Source organism: Esox lucius, chromosome 10 (genome assembly GCF_011004845.1).
Source record: "Esox lucius isolate fEsoLuc1 chromosome 10, fEsoLuc1.pri, whole genome shotgun sequence".
NCBI lineage: Eukaryota > Metazoa > Chordata > Actinopteri > Esociformes > Esocidae > Esox > Esox lucius.
Window position 1 is genome coordinate 3,300,526 of NC_047578.1, and position 21,864 is coordinate 3,322,389.

General features: G+C 45.2%; 1 protein-coding gene across 5 annotated transcripts in view; it reads left to right on the forward strand.

Moving 5' to 3' along the window:
• Nucleotides 1-21,864, forward strand: part of gabbr1b (gamma-aminobutyric acid (GABA) B receptor, 1b) — a 115,787-nt gene that overhangs the window by 36,349 nt on the left and 57,574 nt on the right. For 4 of the 5 annotated variants that reach the window (XM_029122772.2, XM_029122771.2, XM_029122773.2 and 1 more), the window contains one exon: nt 804-821. In XM_029122772.2, the coding sequence (XP_028978605.1) occupies nt 804-821 (18 nt within the window). Of the gene's footprint in view, nt 1-803; nt 822-2,355; nt 2,623-21,864 lie in introns of those variants that run through there. The other variant, XM_029122775.2, reaches the window with a different exon arrangement.

Sequence of the window (21,864 nt, forward strand, 5' to 3'; positions counted from 1 at the left end):
CTGTTTGGCAAACTTCAGACAGCATGTCAGGTGCTTTGTACTCAAAAACGGCTTCAGTCTCATCACTGCACCAAGACCCGATTGATGGAGTGCTGCAAAGATCAATGTCCACCTGGCAGGTTCTCCAATCTCTGCAGAGAAACTCTATAGAACTTTTACCTTTGACATGCAGCGTGAAGTGTGGGACGTCTTTCAAAATTGTATTGTCTCCAATTAAGTTCTAGAGACATCTCACGGATGCTGAAAAGACACAGAATGCATCTGAACTCAATTTGGATTGTCATGGCAACGGGTCTGTATACTTATGTACAAGAGATATTTTATCTTTTTATTTTTAATAAATACAGTATCTCACAAAAGTGAGTACACCCCTTACATTTCTGTAAATATTTTATTATATATTTCCATGTGACAACACTGAAGAAATGACACTTTGCTACAATGTAAAATAGTGAGTGTACAGCTTGTATAGCGGTATAAATTTGCTGTCCCCTCAAAATAACTCAACACACAGCCATTCATGTCTAAAACGCTGGCAACAAAAGTGAGTACACCCCTAAGTGAAAATGTTAATAAAAATGGACAGGAAAATGGTGAAAGTTAAAAAGAAAAAAGCAAGAAATGCAAAAGTGCAGAGACACTTGTCCTTCCATGGAACGGGTTTGACGTGATTGGAAGGATGCCTTGCTGTTGATTACCGTACATATATAGTATAAACCATCAATATTCAGTCTGGGTTTAGTTGCTTGTAATCAATACAAGTATTTATCTTTTTTCCCCGCCATGTGTCCATTCATTTGAAGACGACAGAAACTACAAAGGTAAGAGCTTCAACATTTTCCCACTCCGATTGTTGTTCATTTGTTTGCTATGAGTTTTGCACTTTGTGTAACTATGTTTCGTGAGAGGTAACTTGCCTGTAAAAGCCCTTATGGTTTGCACAGCCCCTTCTCCGACCACATGATGGCAGTATTGCGCTGAAGATGCATCCGAGTTGCTCCAAAATCCTAGTTGCTCAGCATTCCTGGATTGCACACGATCAGGACTATTTCTGTGATCAGGGTAATAAAGAAAAGATAGCGTATGCGTGTTGTGACCATGTCATGTAAATGATCACGTTCATGTAATTCAACGCATCAACCCAATAATAAAACCAGGGATCTCGGGATACACAATACATTACAATATCCTAAATCCATCGCATGCATCCAATTCAGTGTGCTTTTGTATGTCTTGTAGGCGATTTCAGATATGAGATTACATTTTTTGTCATTGATCAGTTTTATGCAGTATTGCTTCACTGTCTTTGGTGGCAACGTTAGATGAGGACCCAATAACTGCGCGCAGTACTTATGAACAGGGGGGGCAGTATCAGTTTGAACAAGTAAAGTGATTATAGAGTTAATGAGTTAAACCCCAGACTGTTAGACTATGCCTTTGTGCTGGCTACTGGAAACCACAAATCATTGTGTCAACATATTGTTATAACTACTAGGAGAATGTCTATGCACACTTAAGGGCTTTACAGAGTACTGCAACAGTGTCAGTTGGTGAATGCGCGTAGAAAGAATATAGCTCCGCATGTTTTGGTTGTCTATCTGTTCAATGGCCGATTGCTTTTCGCGGTTTGTTATCATTTCGCGTACTAGCGGATATGAGCTGCTCATCCTATAAGCGTTTGTTTGACGCCCAGCATCACATAATACGCACAACGCGTTGTTAAGAATTGGGAAGTGTGCACAATAGAACCTCTGCGTGCCACGGCTACCCAAAACGCCTTTCTCTGCGGCCCTTTGCGGAGCTGTCTACGTTAATCTACGGAGAAGTATAGCCTAACGCCTCGATCACACCTACGGCGTCAAAGCAGAAAGCTTGCAGAGCATTTTGTGCAGCTACACAATTACTTAGAACTCAGTCATTCTCCACAGATGTTGCATGCTGCTTTTGATTGAATGGATAATCATTGTCGCTGAGCATATTGTGTGTCAAGTAGCTACCTACGCAGGCTACCAATTATTGGTTAGCTAGCAGCTTGCTAACATAACCATATGTTTTTTAGATTTTGTCTTTTCATCCCTCTATCAGTACCATTTCTCATTGAAAAAGCAAAAACATTGTGAAAGCAGGTTACGTAACGTGGGCTTTTTTTTAAATAGTTTTTTACAAGCCTTACTTTAGATAGTTTAGTTCTTAATTCCAGTTATGTTGAACTTTTTTTCAGTAATTGCAAACTTTTTCTTATAAAAATGTTTAACATATATATTTGTTGATAAATCACTAACTACATATTTCAGAAAATGTATTCTGCAAGCGTATCATATTTGACAGCTATAATATATTCGCCCTCTAAAATTAAAAGCTTGGAGGTTATTACAAATCTTAATAGTCAAGATATTGATAGGTTCATTCAACAATGAGACCAATGGCTGAGATCGCGAAAACAGGATGGGACTTCCACCGACTGATTGAGGAGCTTCGGCTTTCAGGAGAGGAATTTCGTAGCTACTTTCGTCTGGACCAAGGCCAATACAATCAACTGTTCCAGATGGTAGGACCACGGATCAAAATGGACAAGCAGCCCAATTACATTTGTCAGGTTGAACGCCTGGTCATTTGTCTCCGGTAAGAAAAATGTAATTGATGTGTAGTGTTTAATACCGTAACTGAAATTAGGAACTAAACAATCTAAAGTAAAGGGCTTGTAATAAAGCCCATGTTACGTAACCTGCATTCACTTTCTTTATTGCGTTGAGTTTTCATGAGAAATGGGACTGATAGAAACATGGAAAGTCTATAATGTTTAAAAAACATACGGTTATGTTAGCTGCTAGCTAATTGGTATCCTACATAGGTAGCTACTTCACACACAATATGTTCAGTGAAAATTATTCTCTCCTTTTCATAAAAAGCAGCATGCAACATCTGTGGAGAATCAATGCGTTTTGAGTAATTGCGTAGCGGCACAAAATGTTCTGCAAGATTTTAGCATTGACGGCGTAGGTGTGATCGAGGCGTTAAACCAAGTTTCAAGAGGTCGTTTGTTCCCGACTTCAAAATTAGTTTAGGGTGTCAGGGTAGCTTAATAGTTGGAACATCTGACCATTGACTGAAAGGTTGTCTTCCACCCCTTTTGCTCCCAGGTTGCTGCTGAAAATAATGTGTTCTTAGTCGTACTTGTCTTGTAGACTCCCAGGTTGCCCAGCAGTTAAAATGTTGGTCCATGTGCCAACAAATGTGCACATTCTGTCATACTCAACGTCTAGGGGTGGTTGGTTTCAGAAAGCACGCCAACACACCTGTACGGTGTGTGGAGCAGTTCAAGACGATCAGCCCGTCACACAATCAGACGATGTACCACTGTTTAGTTCTCCAGCCAGCCGCTTGAGGGTAGTATTAGAGTTTTCATCTATTGAGGTCATGAAGTCCAACGCTAGGTGGCAATATAGCATCAGAATCACTGGCTCCTTTTGCGGTTCTTTCTGTTTCTCCCTTTCGCAATAGTTTAGACGTGCTAGTTTTATTGTTCTCATGCACATGGGAAGATATTTTTATGGATCCAGCAAAAGCGCTTATGAATCCCAGTACGATGCTGTCGGTTTATTATAGTTTTACAGTGCAAAAAGGAAAGGGAGATTCCAAAATCTACAATAAAAAAAGTACATATAAATCAAGTAAACGGGATATGTGAAATAAATAAATAAGAATAGGGACATGCAAAGGGACCAGTGTAGGTGATAAATCAGCCTGGACTGAATATGTGAGTGAGTGTGTTTATGTGTGCACGTCGAGTGTGTGTGAAAGCGAATTAACACCGTAACCTTCAGGGGACAGAAGCTTGATTCCAGTCTTCCGTTCTGGTACTGTTGCTCCTATACTGTCTTTGTCCCCCGAGAATCTTGAAGGTGCATCGCCAGAACTCTTTAAGGGTGCTTAGGGACGTGATGACTTTCTTCAGTCTCTTTAAAAGATGAGGACTCACTGTCAGGCTACCCGTATAACTTTTATATGGGGGGGGGGTGCTTTCTCTTTCATCATACCTCGTCATATGTTTCATCACATGTCGAAACACAGACACCATGTCTACACTGAAATTGCAGTTTGTCTTGAGGAGTTCCGGTTACACAGGAAATCGTTAACACGGCGGTGATGGCATTCGTTGTTTTTCCCGAATGGCGCCACGGCCCGGATCGCCCGGAGTCCCAAACGGTGCCCTAACTCCCTGCTTAGTGAACCAGGGTAAAAGAGGCGCACCTAGACTCCGGGGACGTGCAGCGAACTGCATGGAATAGGGCGGCATTTGAGAGGCGCTCTGAGTGTCGCGCCCCGGACGGCGTTGGATAAGTGGATTAATAGCTGTGTCCGTGTCACAATACGCACGAGTTAGAAGATACAAATAATGCTTATGGGATATGAGAGAGAGGGGGGGGTGGGGGGGGGAAACAAGAAGAGAGAGAGAGCGAGGGAGAAACGGCGGAAATGGAGGGAGAGCGATGGCTCTGCCACAGTAATCAGCCGTTGAGCGAACGTTTCCCTTGATATCAACGAAAGCCGCTTCGCAGCCAATGGCAACGGAGGAATCGCCAGGCTTTGATTGTTGGATAGCTGACACAAGTGTTGGTCCTACATTTCTAAAGGAAATAATGAGGGTAGCTTTTTGTCTCCGCTGTTGAAGGTAGGGCATCACTCTGGCGTGAGCTGATGGCAATAATACAGCCGAAAGATAGGGACCGAGAGTGAAAGAGAGAGGAGGGAACGAGAGAGTTGATCAAAATAGAAAGGGAATGATGGAAGGAACCATGACAGAAGAAACAGTGATTGGGGATCGAGGGAGATGAAGACAGGGAGGGAGAGACGGAGAGAGAGATGGAGAGAGAGATGGAGAGAGAGATTTGTCTGCTGTCTATTTAGCAAATGGCAGAGAGTGTTCTGTTATGACCCCATGGAGGCGGAATGTTCCCTGCCTTTTCGTCAAATTTGCCGCAAACCCACCTGAGTCCTGTGTGTCGGCTGACTAACTCCAGAGTGTCCTGGCTCGTCTGCCACTTCAGCCCGCCTGGACTCTTAATATCTCACCCGGCACAGCCAGAAGAGGACTGGTCACCCCTCTGAGCCTGGGTCCTCTCTAGGTTTCTTCCTAAAATTCGACCTTCTTAGGGAGTTTTTCCTAGCCACTGAAATTCAACACTACTGTTGTTTGCTCCTTGGGGTTTAAGGCCGGGTGTCTCTGTAAAGCACTTTGTGACAACTGCTGTTGTAAAAAGCGCTTTATAAATAAATTTTGATTGATTGATTGATGAACAGCAGAGACAGTTTGCAGCAAGGCACATGACATGGCGGAAATAGTGTTTGTCCCAATAAAACATGGTTTTTTAAAGTAAAACATGGTGGAAATAGATTTTGGTGAAATAAAATGTGGGCAAAAATAGTTTTTGTTATCATAAAACATGCCAGAAATTGATACTGTTGAAATAAAACATGCCGTAAATAGTCTTTGTTAAAATAAAAAATGGCAGAAATTGTTTGTTAAAATAAAACAGGGCAGAAATAGCGTTTGCTTCCATAAAACAGGGCAGAAATAGCGTTTGCTTCCATAAAACAGGGCAGGAATAGCGTTTGCTTCCATAAAACAGGGCAGAAATAGCGTTTGCTTCCATAAAACAGGGCAGGAATAGCGTTTGTTGCCATAAACCATGGTGGAAGTAGTGTTTGTTCCAAGTGACTAGGTTGGCGGAAGTCAAAGGTCACTTCAGACCTCCGAGACTGGCAACCACTGCCAGCGAAATAGCTAATCAATCAACAGTTGAGGTAGCTATATCCTTGGTATTTTCCTGCCTGTTCTTTTGCTTTTAGTGTTCCATGCAGCCTAGTTTTATAACGTCTACCACTTCAATTATGGATAAGACAGGCTGTGTCCCAAATGGCAGTCAGTGCCTTACCTAGTGCACTAGATTTGAACAGGGGCCACTACTGTACGTGCGCACAGAACAGGGTGCCCTCTGGGCCGCAGCCACGGACCGGAGTAAATCGCTGCGTCCTCTCGGGGAGCTGACGCCAGGCAAACACTCAATTGAACACCCACAGTTCCAAGCCACTGGGTTAAATCGGGCATCTTGTTAATAAGCGACGCGAGGAGACAGCGTTGCTGCAAACAACCAATAGCGTCCGTCACGGCCCGGGTCACGCGGCTGTCACACGTTGGACACGCATCATCTGCTGTGCAGGTCTGTCATGCATTCAGAATAGATTCAAAATAGGATTCTTTTTCTAAAGGTGTTTCTTTAGGTCAAAGTCGACCTTTGACCTAAAGAAACACAATGATCTTGTAATCTCAGGGGGCTCATTTCAACATACAGGGCCTTTGATTTCAAATGCATTTAATAATGACAGTAATATAGTTGCTCGCTGCTATAAATGTTATAATTGTGAGGTGTTCTCCAAGCCGGTCTGTGAGGTGTTGTTCTAATCGTTGGGTGTAACGTGGGTGTAACGTAATATTGTACCACAGGCTTTCTCTGTAGCATGGAGCTGTGCACTCTATGTTGAGGCTTGCATTGTCAAGTGAGACCGAGCATTAATCTGGATGTCGGCAGTGATGTCAGAAGTGATGTCAGCAGGGCCCAAGACAGCAGGTAGCAGCAGGAAGTAGATCTTTAATTAAGACAGAGAGCTGAGCAGTGGGAGGTCTTTGGTCACTGTGGGACGTCCCCCTGCTAACCCCAACTACCTGGAACGAGCCCAGTGGGGGAAAAGGTCAGAGCGGAGGCTTTGTGTGTGTGTGTGTGTCTGTCTGTGCGTGTGTGTAGGTGGAGGAGGGAAATCTGAATGTAAACTTAAGGCATGTGTGTGTGGCAACTCTGTATAGTGTATCTATATTTTGTTCATATATGTGTGTAGGAAACGCATGCTTATGTGTGTTTGTGTGTGATCGTGTGTGTGTGTGTGGGTGGAGTGATTGTGAGGGAGTGAGTTAACGTGGGTAGCCACTCGCCTGGGAAACGTAAACACTGTCGCAGAAGGTCCCCCTGAAGGTCCCAACCCAGCGTGGTCTTCCCGTGACATTATGAACGTGCATTTTCCATTTCCATTGCAGTCGTTCAGGAGTCACCCTCATCCAGAGACTCACGGCTAGAAGCACGACGTGCACAGCCTCTTCTGCTGAGCGCTTCATGAGACTCTGGGCCATTTGTAAATTAATGAGCGAGATAAGGAGAGAGCTGTTTATATTTAGTGAGAAAAGACGAAGGGAACGAGAAAGTGAGAGCAGAGGAGAAGAAACGAGATAATAAAACTGAGGGGAACGGCGGATGAGTGAAGCGTGTTGTAAACGCGGCGTAACATCACAGATCAACACTTAGCGCCGCACATGAATAATTCAGCAGTCTCTACAAGGGGAGTAATGAAAAGCACAGGGTTTAAAGGTCACAGACATGTCTTCCAGGAAGTAAACGGGCAGCTGGGGGGTGCATTAATGTCCCACCAATCAGATGGGGCTCCCAGGTCACATCTGCTGCTGCACTAGTGACAACACACACTAATTCCACCACTCCTAGTTTAACCTTCCGCACCTCTTTACTACAGCACAGCAGATGTTTGTTTTGAAAGACACACTATTTGCTTTATAGTGTGCTATGCTCACCGCATAGGAGGTTGTTTGGGATACACAACCTCGGCATCACCCCGGTGTCCAGTAATGTTCTTCACAGCAACCTGGCCAAAACACCACAGCCCACCTGGTCTGCAACATCTCAACCCGGGCAAAACACCACAGCCCACCTGGTCTGCAACATCACAACCCGGCCAAAACACCACAGCCCACCGGGCTGCCATTTGGGATACATGTCCAGGCCTCTCTCCTCAAAGCAGTGCCCTGTAGGGAAGTTTTCCATTTGGGACAGACCCTTGGCGTCCTCTGCCACTGATGTCATGGTCGTGACAGCTGGGATTTATCGTTGTTTCCATCACTGCTCCCTGTGTCTTCCGGGCCGTGCTGGAACAACGTGCCTTTCCTGAAATGGGGAGGGGTGCCTTCCATTCTGCCTTGAAGTCTCGGAGCCCAGAAACGAGCCGGACGTTCTGGTTGGACAGGATGCACGTCACGGACGTCACGGAATGAAGCGTGTGTAGAAGTAGACACCCCAGCGGAGTTTTGATGTCCAGCTGTCAACGGGGCCACAGAAGGTGTTGAAAATGATTGCATCCCTGTGTCAGAGACCCTACCAGAGAACAGCCCTTAACTGTGGTATATTGACCATATAGCACACCCACTTGTGCCTTGCTGCTTACCCATTTGAGCTGTGTATGTCAACGCATATTTACACTGGAGTGTATGTCACCGCATATTTACACTGCAGTGTATGTCACCGCATATGTACACTGCAGTGTTTTTCAACGCTTATGTACACTGCAGTGTACATTAATGAATATTTACACTGCAGTGTATATCAATGCATATTTATAAGCACATTTATGTCGATGCAGCTTCTACTGCAGGGATTAGGGGGGTGTACAGTAGAATGGGCTGTATGGTGAGTGTTTATATGTATACGTGTGTGTGTGTGTATATATGATGAGACCCCAATGGTAGTTGTCAGTGACAGGGTCATTCCTTCAGACACTCTATTACACTTAGCATTTTCTTCCTTGAATTGGGCATTCAGAACAAACTGAAAACTGTTTTGTTTTTGAGATGTTGTATTACGGATACAAACTAGCTTTTCATTCATTCATCCAAGCTTTATTTCATAATTTGGTAAATGTCGCATTCTTATTTCATGACACTTGTTCACTGCGAATGTGGAGTTAGAACGACAATAGTTGCACCCTAAACATGAGGAATTGGGGAGCCCGAAATAGCTAGGGCACGATCCACTTCACACACTGACAGCCAGGGAGATTAAAGTGTGTTTTATGGATGCACTGCAGCTCGCGTTAACATTATTACATTGAACAGGAATGAGAATGAGAGGAGTGAGAGAGGAAGATAGAGGGGCAGAGAGAGGAATGGCGTGGAGAGAGAGTAAAAAAAAGGGGACCGGAGAAAGAGACGAAGCGGAATGGACACAGTGAGTGGAAGGAAGTGTAAAGCAAAGGAAATCAGTGTTTGACCGGAGATGGAAGAGGTTCAGGAGCGGTCTTATTCAAAGCCGGTCTTCTGGTCCAGTGTGTCACGGCCCTCTCCTCACTGCTCCTCGTCAAAATCCCAGAATAATTGGTGTCTATTTGTGTCCTGTGTATCCAGCCCGGAATCATACCCAATTAGTTTTTATTATTTTATTGTGATCCTCATTAGCCGCAGCCAAAGCAGTGGTTACTCTTCCTGGGGCGTAGATATACATCAAAATAGACCATGTTGAGTGCCTACCCAATAGCAATTCACTACACACATACATAATACCTAATAGGTTATCTGTCTCTTCAAAGTCCCAGTTGTGCTTTTTTAAAATCTGTTTTAAGAGCCTTTCTATTTTAAGTCCCTTTTCTGCTATTAGGTGTCATTTTATCTGTTTTAAGTCCCCTTTGTTGTTTTATGTGTTTATAAATTAGATGTTGTTGCTAGCCTGAGTGTCAGAGTTGTAGTCAAGTCTCTGTTCAGTGATGTGGACTTCGAAGACACCGTTCTGGGACCTGGGGGTCTTCGAAGGGACCTCCAATGGAACGCCTTGTGTGGTATTGCTGGGTGTCTGAGCCGTGTGTTAACTGTCTGAACACAACATCCTAGCACCTTTTACACATCTACATCTCTTACCAGAAACAATAGTGAAGGAGTCGGTGTGTCCTTGATTCAAAGCCAAGAGGGAGTGTTGGACGTGCGTTGAGGTTTCCTCTCTGTGTATGTTTCAGGGTGATGCATACTGCGCGGTTCTGCACCAAGTGCAGCTAACCCTGGTTCTTCTGTGAGACACATGACAATGTGACCGGGTGGAAGCTCAGGTGGGAGAAAACTGAGGTCTGCAGGACTCATTATGTCAAGAAAGCGGAGCGGAATTTTTACTGTCAGCATGTTGTCAATTTAAAGAAAAAAACTTGTTTCTCAGTCTACATTGGGTGCGCTGTTTTGTTGTTCTAGTCATTTATGGGATTGCTTGGGTGCCCTCGGTGTTGGTGGCTGAACAGAGGAAGACGCCATTTGCATTTACTATACATCAATGTCGATATGAGAGTGCGCTGGCCTGCATCACCCGGGCCTACGCCTCGAGCACGCCTGTGGAATGAAATATCCGTCTGTGTGGGTGGGTCTCCTTGTATGAACCGGCTTGAGTGGGACTTACAGTGTCACTTCACTGAAGGGCTCTTAACACAGTGCCAACACAGAAGGATAGCAGACTGGCTTGCATTTCGATGGCATTTGTTATAGCTAAAAACAGTCAAAGAAAAGGGCCAGCAATTGGATCTGCAGTGGTCTCCCAGCCAAACACGTAGAGACCACTGATGACTGCACGTTTCCCAGTCCCGTCGCATCGATGTCTCAGGACCCAAGACAACACAACTCCTGTCAGACTCAAGAAGGGTTGCAGGAAGCTTTTTCAAGGCTTTGAGATTCTCTCCTGAATGTCATAAGTTGATCCCACATGAATAACTGTGCTTTGTGGCTAGGATTTAAATACGGATGCTTGGAAAAAGTGTGTTTAAATCACAAATTTCAAGATGACCAGTTTCTGATTTTGGCCCGGGGTTATTATAGCAACTTCCAGCAAGTTCGGGAGAGTTGGAGTTCAGGAATTGGCGTAACCCTGGCTATTTCATTGGGTAAGGTGTGCTTAGTACCCCTGGGCTGTGTGGCTGTCCCACCTATTTCAGGATGAAAGTGCTATTTCTTTAAGACGCTCAGGATAAGTCTGCTAAATAACTGAAAAATATATGGGTTTATTAATGCCCTGAAGCAAGGGTAAATTGGTTAAAAACTACATTTTTAAGTGCATGTCAAATTGAGTACGTCTGTCTGTTTTAGTGAAGGAATGTGCCACTGAAATAAAAGAAAATTACCCCGTCCCCCATTTCAGGATATCCACTTTGTAATTTAAGGCCCAGCTACTTTACATAACATCTGGTAGACCAGGTGCCATCTACTTTACGTAACCCCTGGTAGACCAGGTGCCATCTACTTTACGTAACCCCTGGTAGACCAGGTGCCAGCTACTTTACGTAACCCCTGGTAGACCAGGTGCCATCTACTTTACGTAACCCCTGGTAGACCAGGTGCCATCTACTTTACTTAACCCCTGGTAGACCAGGTGCCATCTACTTTACTTAACCCCTGGTAGACCAGGTGCCATCTACTTTACATAACACCTGGTAGACCAGGTGCCAGCTACTTTACGTAACCCCTGGTAGACCAGGTGCCATCTACTTTACGTAACCCCTGGTAGACCAGGTGCCATCAATGTCCAGATTCATATGTGATACATGAGATACATTCTCCGGTATTCTACCTTGATTTTGCTCACAGGCGCCCAAACTGCCACTAGAAGTCACTAGAGGCAAGACAACAATATTCATTACTAACCCCCTCCCAAAAACAGGACACTGCCATCCAATTTTCTATTTTCTATCCTGTTATTGTTTGTAATACTTCCCTCCATTCAACCATGTCTCAGAAGGGCCTTTTAACTTTCCTATCTGTATAATATCTGCCAATACTGTCCTAAAATTAAATATTTTTCCCAAGAACACAACATTTTCTATTGACTGACCATAATTCCCCAGGTCCCTTAGCAGTACAGACTTCAGGCTCAATCAAATCCTGCAATTATGATTTGGCAGCCATTCCTGGAATTGACTGTTGTCTTGTCTCAAGGAGATTTCATTATCTGTTTAATTTATTTAGTCTTTTGCAATAGCTTATGTAAGTCATTCAAAAAAAAAAAAACATCCTCTACAATAGGCTAGATTAATGGTTCCCAACCAGGGGGACAAGGACCCCTGGGGGTACTTGGCCTATCCACACGGGATACTTTCTTTTTTCATGTTTTTACCAGTTATGCTGGTGAAATTAGGTTATTTGAAATTTGATATTTCTACTTTAATCTTTGAAACAATCTGAAAAAATTGTTACATAAGGCCATGCATTTCTGTAAGCGTTGTGGCCATAGTTAAATCATAAGAAAACAGGTTCGACTGAAATGCCCCTTGCGTACTTGAGAAACTTTTCCTCAAATTGAAAATGTTGTCATTTTCTAGACCGCTCCTGCGGTCAAACGTGGAAGGGTATGTGGGGAAGAAGAGAAAGATGAAGACATCTGTGTGAGATGACGCAGGTGTATGTGATGTATTCGGAGGACGAGGAGGACAATGAAGAAAATGACAACCTGAAAAGACTGACTGTATCCCAGTTTTGGACTTCATCCGGTTTGCTTGTGAAGCTTTTCTGATGCCGCTGCTGTGAGGAGGGTTATAAGGAGGGTGGACTATATTACACTGGACTGTGTTAAGGGGAACAGGGGAGGGAGGAGGGTTAAGGACTTGAAGAGAGGTATATACACTCACCTAAATAGGAACACCTGTTCAATTTCTCATTAATGCAATTATCTAATCAACCAATCACATGGCAGTTGCTTCAATGCATTTAGGGGTGTGGTCCTGGTCAAGACAATCTCCTGAACTCCAAACTGAATGTCTGAGTGGGAAAGAAAGGTGATTTAAGCATTTTTGAGCGTGGCATGGTTGTTGGTGCCAGACGGGCCGGTCTGAGTATTTCACAATCTGCTCAGTTACTGGGATTTTCACGCACCACCAGTTCTAGGGTTTACAAAGAATGGTGTGAAAAGGGAAAAACATCCAGTATGCGGCAGTCCTGTGGGCGACAATGCCTTGTTGATGCTAGAGGTCAGAGGAGAATGGGCCGACTGATTCAAGCTGATAGAAAATAACCACTCGTTACAACCGAGGTATGCAGCAAAGCATTTGTGAAGCCACAACACGCACAACCTTGAGGCGGATGGGCTACAACAGCAGAAGACCCCACCGGGTACCACTCATCTCCACTACAAATAGGAAAAAGAGGCTACAATTTGCACAAGCTCACCAAAATTGGACAGTTGAAGACTGGAAGAATGTTGCCTGGTCTGATGAGTCTCGATTTCTGTTGAGACATTCAGATGGTTGAGTCAGAATTTGGCGTAAACAGAATGAGAACATGGATCCATCATGCCTTGTTACCACTGTGCAGGCTGGTGGTGGTGGTGTAATGGTGTGGGGGATGTTTTCTTGACACACTTTAGGCCCCTTAGTGCCAATTGGCCAACGTTTAAATGCCACGGCCTACCTGAGCATTGTTTCTGACCATGTCCATCCCTTTATGACCACCATGTACCCATCCTCTGATGGCTACTTCCAGCAGGATAATGCACCATGTCACAAAGCTCGAATCATTTCAAATTGGTTTCTTGATCATGACAATGAGTTCACTGTACTGAAATGGCCCCCACAGTCACCAGATCTCAACCCAATAGAGCATCTTTGGGATGTGGTGGAACGGGAGCTTCGTGCCCTGGATGTGCATCCCACAAATCTCCATCAACTGCAAGATGCTATCCTATCAATATGGGCCAACATTTCTGAAGAATGCTTCAGGACCTTGTTGAATCAATGCCACGTAGAATTAAGGCAGTTCTGAAGGCGAAAGGGGGTCAACACAGTATTAGTATGGTGTTCTTAATAATCCTTTAGGTGAGTGTATTTCTGGTGTGAAAGAAGAAGCAGCAGTAGGAGGAAGAGGAGGGAGGGTTCCATAGCCAATGATTCACAGTTCAGATAACGGTTCCGATAGAGACAGTTCAGATAAAAACAGCTCTGTTAGAAACGGTTCCGATAGAGACAGTTCAGATAAAAACAGCTCTGTTAGAAACGGTTCCGATAGAGACAGTTCAGATAAAAACAGCTCTGTTAGAAACGGTTCCGATAGAGACAGTTCAGATAAAAACAGCTCTGTTAGAAACGGTTCCGATAGAGACAGTTCAGATAAAAACAGCTCTGTTAGAAGCGGTTCCGATAGAGACAGTTCAGATAAAAACAGCTCTGTTAGAAGCGGTTCCGATAGAGACAGTTCAGATAAAAATAGCTCTGTTAGAAACGGTTCCGATAGAGACAGTTCAGATAAAAATAGCTCTGTTAGAAACGGTTTCGATAGAGACAGTTCAGATAAAAACAGCTCTGTTAGAAACGGTTCCGATAGAGACAGGGATGGTTTATCTTTTGAGGAATAGGCCTGACTGATTCTGTTGTATTCTCTGTCTCTTTAAATGTTCCTCCACTGCCACCCATATGCAACTAAATGCATTCTTTTTTATCACCATGTGTGGGAGGTGTGCCTTTGTTTTGTGTACGTGTGTGCGAGCGTGTGTGCGTGATCCTGATGATGTAATTTGTGTCCCCCAAATGTTCATGAACAAATGCAATTTGCTGGGAAATTGAGCAGATTGAGTTGCCTAGTCAATGACTGCATTCCATGGCGCAATGAAAAGGATGAGCAGGAAAAGGAGGATGAGTAGGAGGTTAAGGACTAATGCTACAAATGAGACCAGCCTTTATCCTCTCTTCTTCCTATCTCTCTCCTTTCAGGGCGTGATCTACTTTGAAAAAACTAGCCTGTTAGATTCATGTGGTTTGGAAGAGAGAGGATTAGATTTCAGCAGGCCCCCCTCAGGCCCCCTTAGAATTTCAGTGTGAGGTACATTTCAGCTTGTTCCCTCCGTTGCCCACGGTGATCTGGCAGCCTGTGGGGCCAATCAGATGCCCTGCTGTGACCTGGAAACCTGAGCAGCCAATCACATGGCCCCACTGTGACCTGGTAACACACACGGCCAATCGTATGTCCTCGCATTGTGAAGGCAGCCACCTGAGTCACCCCCCCCATTCTGACCAAAACGTATCATTCAGGACTTTAATGAAAGCTCTGATTTGCACCCCACATGGTGTGACACACTTCAGACCGAGGCCCAGAGGAGGGCAGTGTCAGAGGATAGGGTGCCAATGGGCCTTGGTCAAAAGTAGTGTACCATTCAGTGATATAAGGCCCCAAGTCTCTGGACGTTGTGCCCTATGTAGGGAATAGTGTGGCATTTGTGAGTTAGATGTAGTGTCGCTGGTTTTATTTTCTCCCCCTCCGTCCAGATGGTGTGATATGGTAATGAGTGTGTGTGTGTGTGTGTGTGTGTGTGTGTGTGTGTGTGTTAGTTAGTGTTCGTGTTGTGGTGACTCTGGCTGTCCATTTTCAATTTGGCTAAAGGAGGAGTAAATCACCAGTCAGGGATTCATTGAGTTTAGAAACAGAACAGACATGCTGAACAAGACAGACATATTGAACAAGGCAGACATATATCAAGCTGTATAGACCCATCTTCAACAGGACAGACATACTGAACAAGAGAGACAAATCGAACAGTACTGACAAATTAAACAGGACAGACCGTAAATGGGACAGACCCATCTTTAACAGGAAAGACATATTGGGCAGGACAGACATTTTGTCTGTCCTTCTATTGGAAATTGTAAAAAGAAGTCTCGATAGACCAGACCGCCATACAGTGGGGAGCACAAGTATTTGATACACTGCCGATTCTGCAGGTTTTCCCACTTACAAAGCATGTAGAGGTCGGTAATTTTTATCATAGGTACACTTCAACTGTGAGAGATGGAATCTAAAACAAAAATCCAGAAAATCACATTGTATGATTTTTAAGTAATTAATTAGCATTTTATTGCATGACATAAGTATTTGATACATAAGAAAAGCAGAACTTAATATTTGGTACAGAAACCTTTGTTTGCAATTACAGAGATCATACGTTTCCTGTAGTTCTTGACCAGGTTTGCACACACTGCAGCAGGGATTTTGGCACATCCTCCACACAGACCTTCTCCAGATCCTTCAGGTTCCGGGGCTGTCGTTGGGCAATACGGACTTCCAGCTCCCTCCAAAGATGTTCTATTGGGTTCAGGTCTGGAGACTGGCTAGGCCACTCCAGGACCTTGAGATGCTTCTTACGGAGCCACTCCTTAGTTGCCCTGGCTGTGTGTTTCAGGTCGTTGTCACAATCCATCTTAAATGCTCTTACTGAGAGAAGGAGGTTGTTGGCCAAGATCTCGCGATACATGGCCCCATCCATCCTCCCCTCAATACGGTGCAGTCGTCCTGTCCACTTTGCAGAAAAGCATCCCCAAGTAATGATGTTTCCACCTCCATGCTTCACTGTTGGGATGGTGTTCTTGGGGTTGTACTCATCCTTAATCCTCCAAACATGGCGAGTGGAGTTTAGACCAAAAAGCTAAATTTTTCTCTCATCAGATCACATGACTTTCTCCCATTCCTCCTCTGGATCATCCAGATGGTCATTGGCAAACTTCAGACATGCCTGGACATGCACTGGCTTGAGCAGGGGGACCTTGCGTGTGCTGCAGGATTTTAATCCATGACGGCGTAGTGTGTTACTAATGGTTTTCTTTGAGACTGTGGTCCCAGCTCTCTTCAGGTCATTGACCAGATCCTGCCGTGTAGTTCTGGGCTGATCCCTCACCTTCCTCATGATCATTGATGCTCCACGAGGTGAGATTTTGCATGGAGCCCCAGACCGAGGGAGATTTACCGACATCTTGAACTTCTTCCATTTTCTAATAATTGCGCCAACAGTTGTTGCCTTCTCACCAAGTTGCTTGCCTATTGTCCTGTAGCCCATCCCAGCCTTGTGCAGGTCAACGATTTTATCCCTGATGTCCTTACACAGCTCTCTGGTCTTGGCCATTGTGGAAAGGTTGGAGTCTGTTTGATTGAGTGTGTAGACAGGTGTCTTTTATACAGGTAAAAAGTTCAAACAGGTGCCGTTAATACATGTAATGAGTGGAGAACAGGAGGGCTTATTAAAGAAAAACGAACAGGTCTGTGAGAGCCGGAATTCTTATTGGTTGGTAGGTGATCAAATACTTATGTCATGCAATAAAATGCTAATTAATTATTTAAAAATCATACAATGTGATTTTCTGTATTTTTGGACCTCTACATGCTTTGTAAGCAGGAAAACCTGCAAAATCGGCAGTGTTTCAAATACTTGTTCTCCCCACTGTATGTTATCGTGAAAACAGAAAAGGACTCGGGACAGATAGGTCACAGCACTTTTTGTTCAAGGGGTTCTTTAAAGTCAAGTTTCTGTTTGTGATCTATTATATGACGATACTCACAAATATACAAATAATAGTGCACACATTTTTAGGAATATATTGTGCAATGTATTGTATTGGTATGTAAAACCTCTTCATGGAATCTTTGTGATATGTGATTTGTGTACAGTAACTAACTACCCTGAGACAAGGACTGAAGGTGTTAAATTACTAAAATGTAAATGTTAGCAATGTCATAATTTGTGTAAATAATGATCATTAATGATACAGCAATAAATCAATTACAAAACTTCCAGTAATGTAACAGTTCCTCCAGAAATCTTGTTATTACAAATCCTGATTTCTCAATGGTTCTCCCCTGATTCCAGGAATCCAGCTTGTAGGTCCAGGGCATTTCTTTGTTCTTAGCATTGCTTATTTAGAGATTTTGCTCAGTTTGTTCCAGCGCTTATTTTCCACAAATCCAGTGTCCATTCGTCTTTTTCCATCACTGTGCACCTTGCACTATAGACATTTTCATAAAAACAAAGCTCATTAGCCGCCATTCCTGCAGACTGTCGTTCTAGTCTCCGTACCCTCTGACAAGATTGTGAAAGTTTTAGCTATTTATTGTCCTCGATCGGTGCTTATACGGGTGTGCTTCATTCGAATCGATTTACTCCCTTCGCTGAGTCAGGCTGTAGGAACTGGCAGGTGAATAGACATGCACACCCCGTCCCCCTTTACTCAGCCAACCGAGCCCTACGTTCCAGTACCTCGGTGCCCACCAGATCCACCTCTCTCTGCCGATGTGTCTCAGGAGCTACCGATTTATAAATGAAGCAGTGGCTCCCAGTCTCCTTCACTTTGTCTGAGCCAGATACACAGAGCCCATGAATACCAGATGTAGCCTGGAACCAACAGTCCCATCAAGCCCATCACAGAGATGCCACCAATGCCAGCTCCAATCTCTGCCACCCCCCCCCCGACATCCCACCCGGCCGTTCACCATACCAGGGGCGACAAACATGTACCACATTGTTTTTTTAAAAGGGGCACACAGTCCAATCAACCCCGTCACAGAAGCACAGCTACTGCCAGGCTATATCTCTGCCCCCCCCCCAGCACAGCTACTGCCAGGCTATATCTGTGCCCCCCCCCACCCCCCAGCACAGCTACTGCCAGGCTATATCTGTGCCCCCCCCCACCCCCCAGCACAGCTACTGCCAGGCTATATCTCTGCCCCCCCCCACCCCCCAGCACAGCTACTGCCAGGCTATATCTGTGCCCCCCCCCACCCCCCAGCACAGCTACTGCCAGGCTATATCTCTGCCCCCCCCCCCCCCCCACCCCCCAGCACAGCTACTGCCAGGCTATATCTGTGCCCCCCCCCACCCCCAAGCACAGCTACTGCCAGGCTATATCTCTGCCCCCCCCCCCCACCCCCCAGCACAGCTACTGCCAGGCTATATCTCTGCCCCCCACCCCCCAGCACAGCTACTGCCAGGCTATATCTCTGCCCCCCACCCCCCAGCACAGCTACTGCCAGGCTATATCTGTGCCCCCCTCCTTCCGTGACACCAGAGGGGACAGACATGCACCTCATTGTTTTTTGAATGCGCATTGAAGGGGAACAAATGTGATTTTTCTTTGAATTAGTTCTGGCTGGCATATTTCTGTTCAACAATGGCTGAAACCGATGTCTGATACTAGCCGCATCAAGCTCTGTGGCTAGAGCATACATGAATGTGCGTGACATTGAGTGTACATGTTCATTCATATGTGTGTGTGTGTGTGGGCTTGGTCCTCGTTAGTCTGTATGGTGAACACACTGCAAACAATTTGTGTCCAGAATGACCCGAAGACGCGTTGCTACATCACTTCCTGTCAGTGCCCTGTTCCGTGCCGTGCATGTTGGGTAATTAAGGTGTTGTCTCAGTACCACTCCTCCTGGCACGGCGCTGGGTAGGCAGTGCCTGTTAAAGGCTTTGGAGCTAGCTGGCGCACTCCTGCAGCGTGAGTGGTTTCACATGTCCCAACACTACAATAAGTGGAGCGTATCCGCCGAAGTGGAGAGAGAGAGGTGGAGAGAGAGAGAGGTGGAGAGAGAGAGAGGTGGAGAGAGAGAGAGGTGGAGAGAGAGAGAGGTAAAAACAGGAGGAAAAAGATTGAGATCAAGAGAGATAGTTACATAGCTACAGAGAGAGAGAGAGATGTTGAGTTGTACTTGAGTGTTGAGGGAGAGTGTTGTTGTAGTGGTAACCGGCTGATATTATCTGTGTGTGGGAGTGAGAGTGTATTTGTATGTGCATTGATGCAAATGCATTGTGTGTGTGTGTGTGTTTGTACTGATCTAGATTTTTCTCTGTTGGTGTGTTTGATCTTCCAGTAGGAGTCTGTCCACTCCGTCCTCATTATCAGGGAAAGGTGCCAAGGTCTCGTAGCACGAGTCCAAAGCAGCGCCCTGCTCCCCCTGTGCAGTGCACTACCTTGAACGATGACCAGTAGAGCTTTTGCCAGGGATAGTGCGGTGTTTAGGGGTTAGGGGGATGTTTGGGATTGAACCGTGGCTCCTTCCTCCCCGCGCAGCGTACTGCACTGTGCCCAAACTCACAATGCTGACACCGTCTTCTGTGTCCCAATGGAGGCCGTATTCTGTCTGAAGTGGCCGACCGCGGCGTGTGTGGCAGGCATATGCCGCGCCCTGACACAGGGACTCTACACACGGCCCAAATCACAGCCTACTTCTGTTTGTTCGGTGCTTTACAGTTCCGCGCCGTGTCCCCGGCGACTGACAGGATGGGCTGTTTTCTCACACAGGACTTCATCTCCCTCCCGTCGGCATAGAGACTGGCCCGTCGGCATAGAGACTGGCCCGTCGGGCGTCATGGTGCATACCAATTCCGCGACAGGCAACCAAGCCGGACGGCTCTCACGGCTGACAGGCCCGGCACCTCCGGCTCCTCGAAATGACAACAACGAGGGACGCCCAAGTTGGCATTCAGATCGGATTGAATTAACCTCGTTCGGATCAAGGAATCCATTAAGCAGCGCCATGAATTAATCATCGTAGATTTCTGTGGAACAGCCTAATGAGCGGGCGGGATAGTGGAATGGCCGACTGACGGGCCTGCTGCTAAGATACTGTAACCAAAGCTATGTTTTTCACGGTTACGTTCTTATCACTGGCTGGGGGAAGGACAAGGGCCTCAGTGTGACACCTAGATGGTAGGACACTTCTGAGCAGAGATGCAAACTCCAAAAGCTAAGCTCCTTCCTTCATTGAGGCAGGTGGCTTATTTATAACAAAATCCCTTGATAGGGCCAACCACTCTAATTACTTATTTTCTGACAAGATAAGCAAACCTAGACACGCCAACAATAAACGCGTAGCTTTTTTTGCATATTCATGTGTAACCGACCGGATAATGAAAGACAACCACTGTCATTTTGAATTCCGCAAAGTTAGTTTGGAAGATGAAAACATTATTGCTGTCTTTAAACAAGGACAAACCACTTTGTACCCGACCGCCTGGATGTTAAATTCCTGAGGTACAGGTAGCAGAAAGCATACCTAAAACCCGACCACCTGGATGGTAAATTCCTGAGGTACTGGTAGCAGAAAGCATACCTAAAACCCGACCGCCTGGATGTTAAATTCCTGAGGTACTGGTAGCAGAAAGCATACCTAAAACCCGACCGCCTGGATGTTAAATTCCTGAGGTACTGGTAGCAGAAAGCATACCTAAAACCCGACCGCCTGGATGTTAAATTCCTGAGGTACTGGTAGCAGAAAGCATACCTAAAACCTGACCGCCTGGATGTTAAATTCCTGAGGTACTGGTAGCAGAAAGCATACCTAAAACCTGACCGCCTGGATGTTAAATTCCTGAGGTACTGGTAGCAGAAAGCATACCTAAAACCTTGGCCAAAAAACTTCAGTTTATGCGCAGAGTTATGTCAGCCCAGGATCTAGGTGAAAGTCCTTCTGCTGGTTGAGTTTAGGCCATCGATGGGAAAAAATTTTGTTTGGTCAAAACACGAAATGAGCAGACAGCTAAAATTCAGCATGTTTTTAGGGAATGGCACTAAATATGGTCAGCATTGACAGAAATAGTTGGAGGTTCATGGTAAGTGTGTGAGCTTCCGTGTGAGACGTCACACCAGCTTCAGACATCTCTGATCTGATCAGTGTATTGGATCAACACCCCCTAACGGAAAACCGGGTACTCATTAACGGGTGCCTCTTTAACCAGGGCATTGCTGAGTCCCACAAGGCAGCTGGCTTGGGCCTTCGGTGTTGTCTGTTTTCACAAATGACCTTCCCTCACCTTGAAGAGAGCCTTAGTGTCTTTGTATGCTGACGTCCCAGCAGCATACTGTAGACGTAGGCTAGAATAGAAAAATAACTGATCATCTTAACACTGAGCTCTGGTCAGCCTGAAAATGAGCAAAACCCATTGTATTTTACACAAATCACTCCCTCAGCACTGAACCTCGTCAAAATATGACTGAATAGACTACTCTGCTTGGTGTAAATATAGATAGCCAGCTTTCACGGTCAAGACACATCATTGGTAAAATGTGGGAAGAACTTATTGCACAGCTCCACTCTGCTTTCCGCTCATCTCAGCCAGACAGGTCCTAGAGCTGCTGCTATGACAAATGACAGTGGGTCCAGAACAGAACAGCACGCGTTCCACTTCAATCTACATGGATGATGAATGTCAGTAATGTTTATGTAATTTCTCTCCAGGGTTAAAATCGCTTCATTGT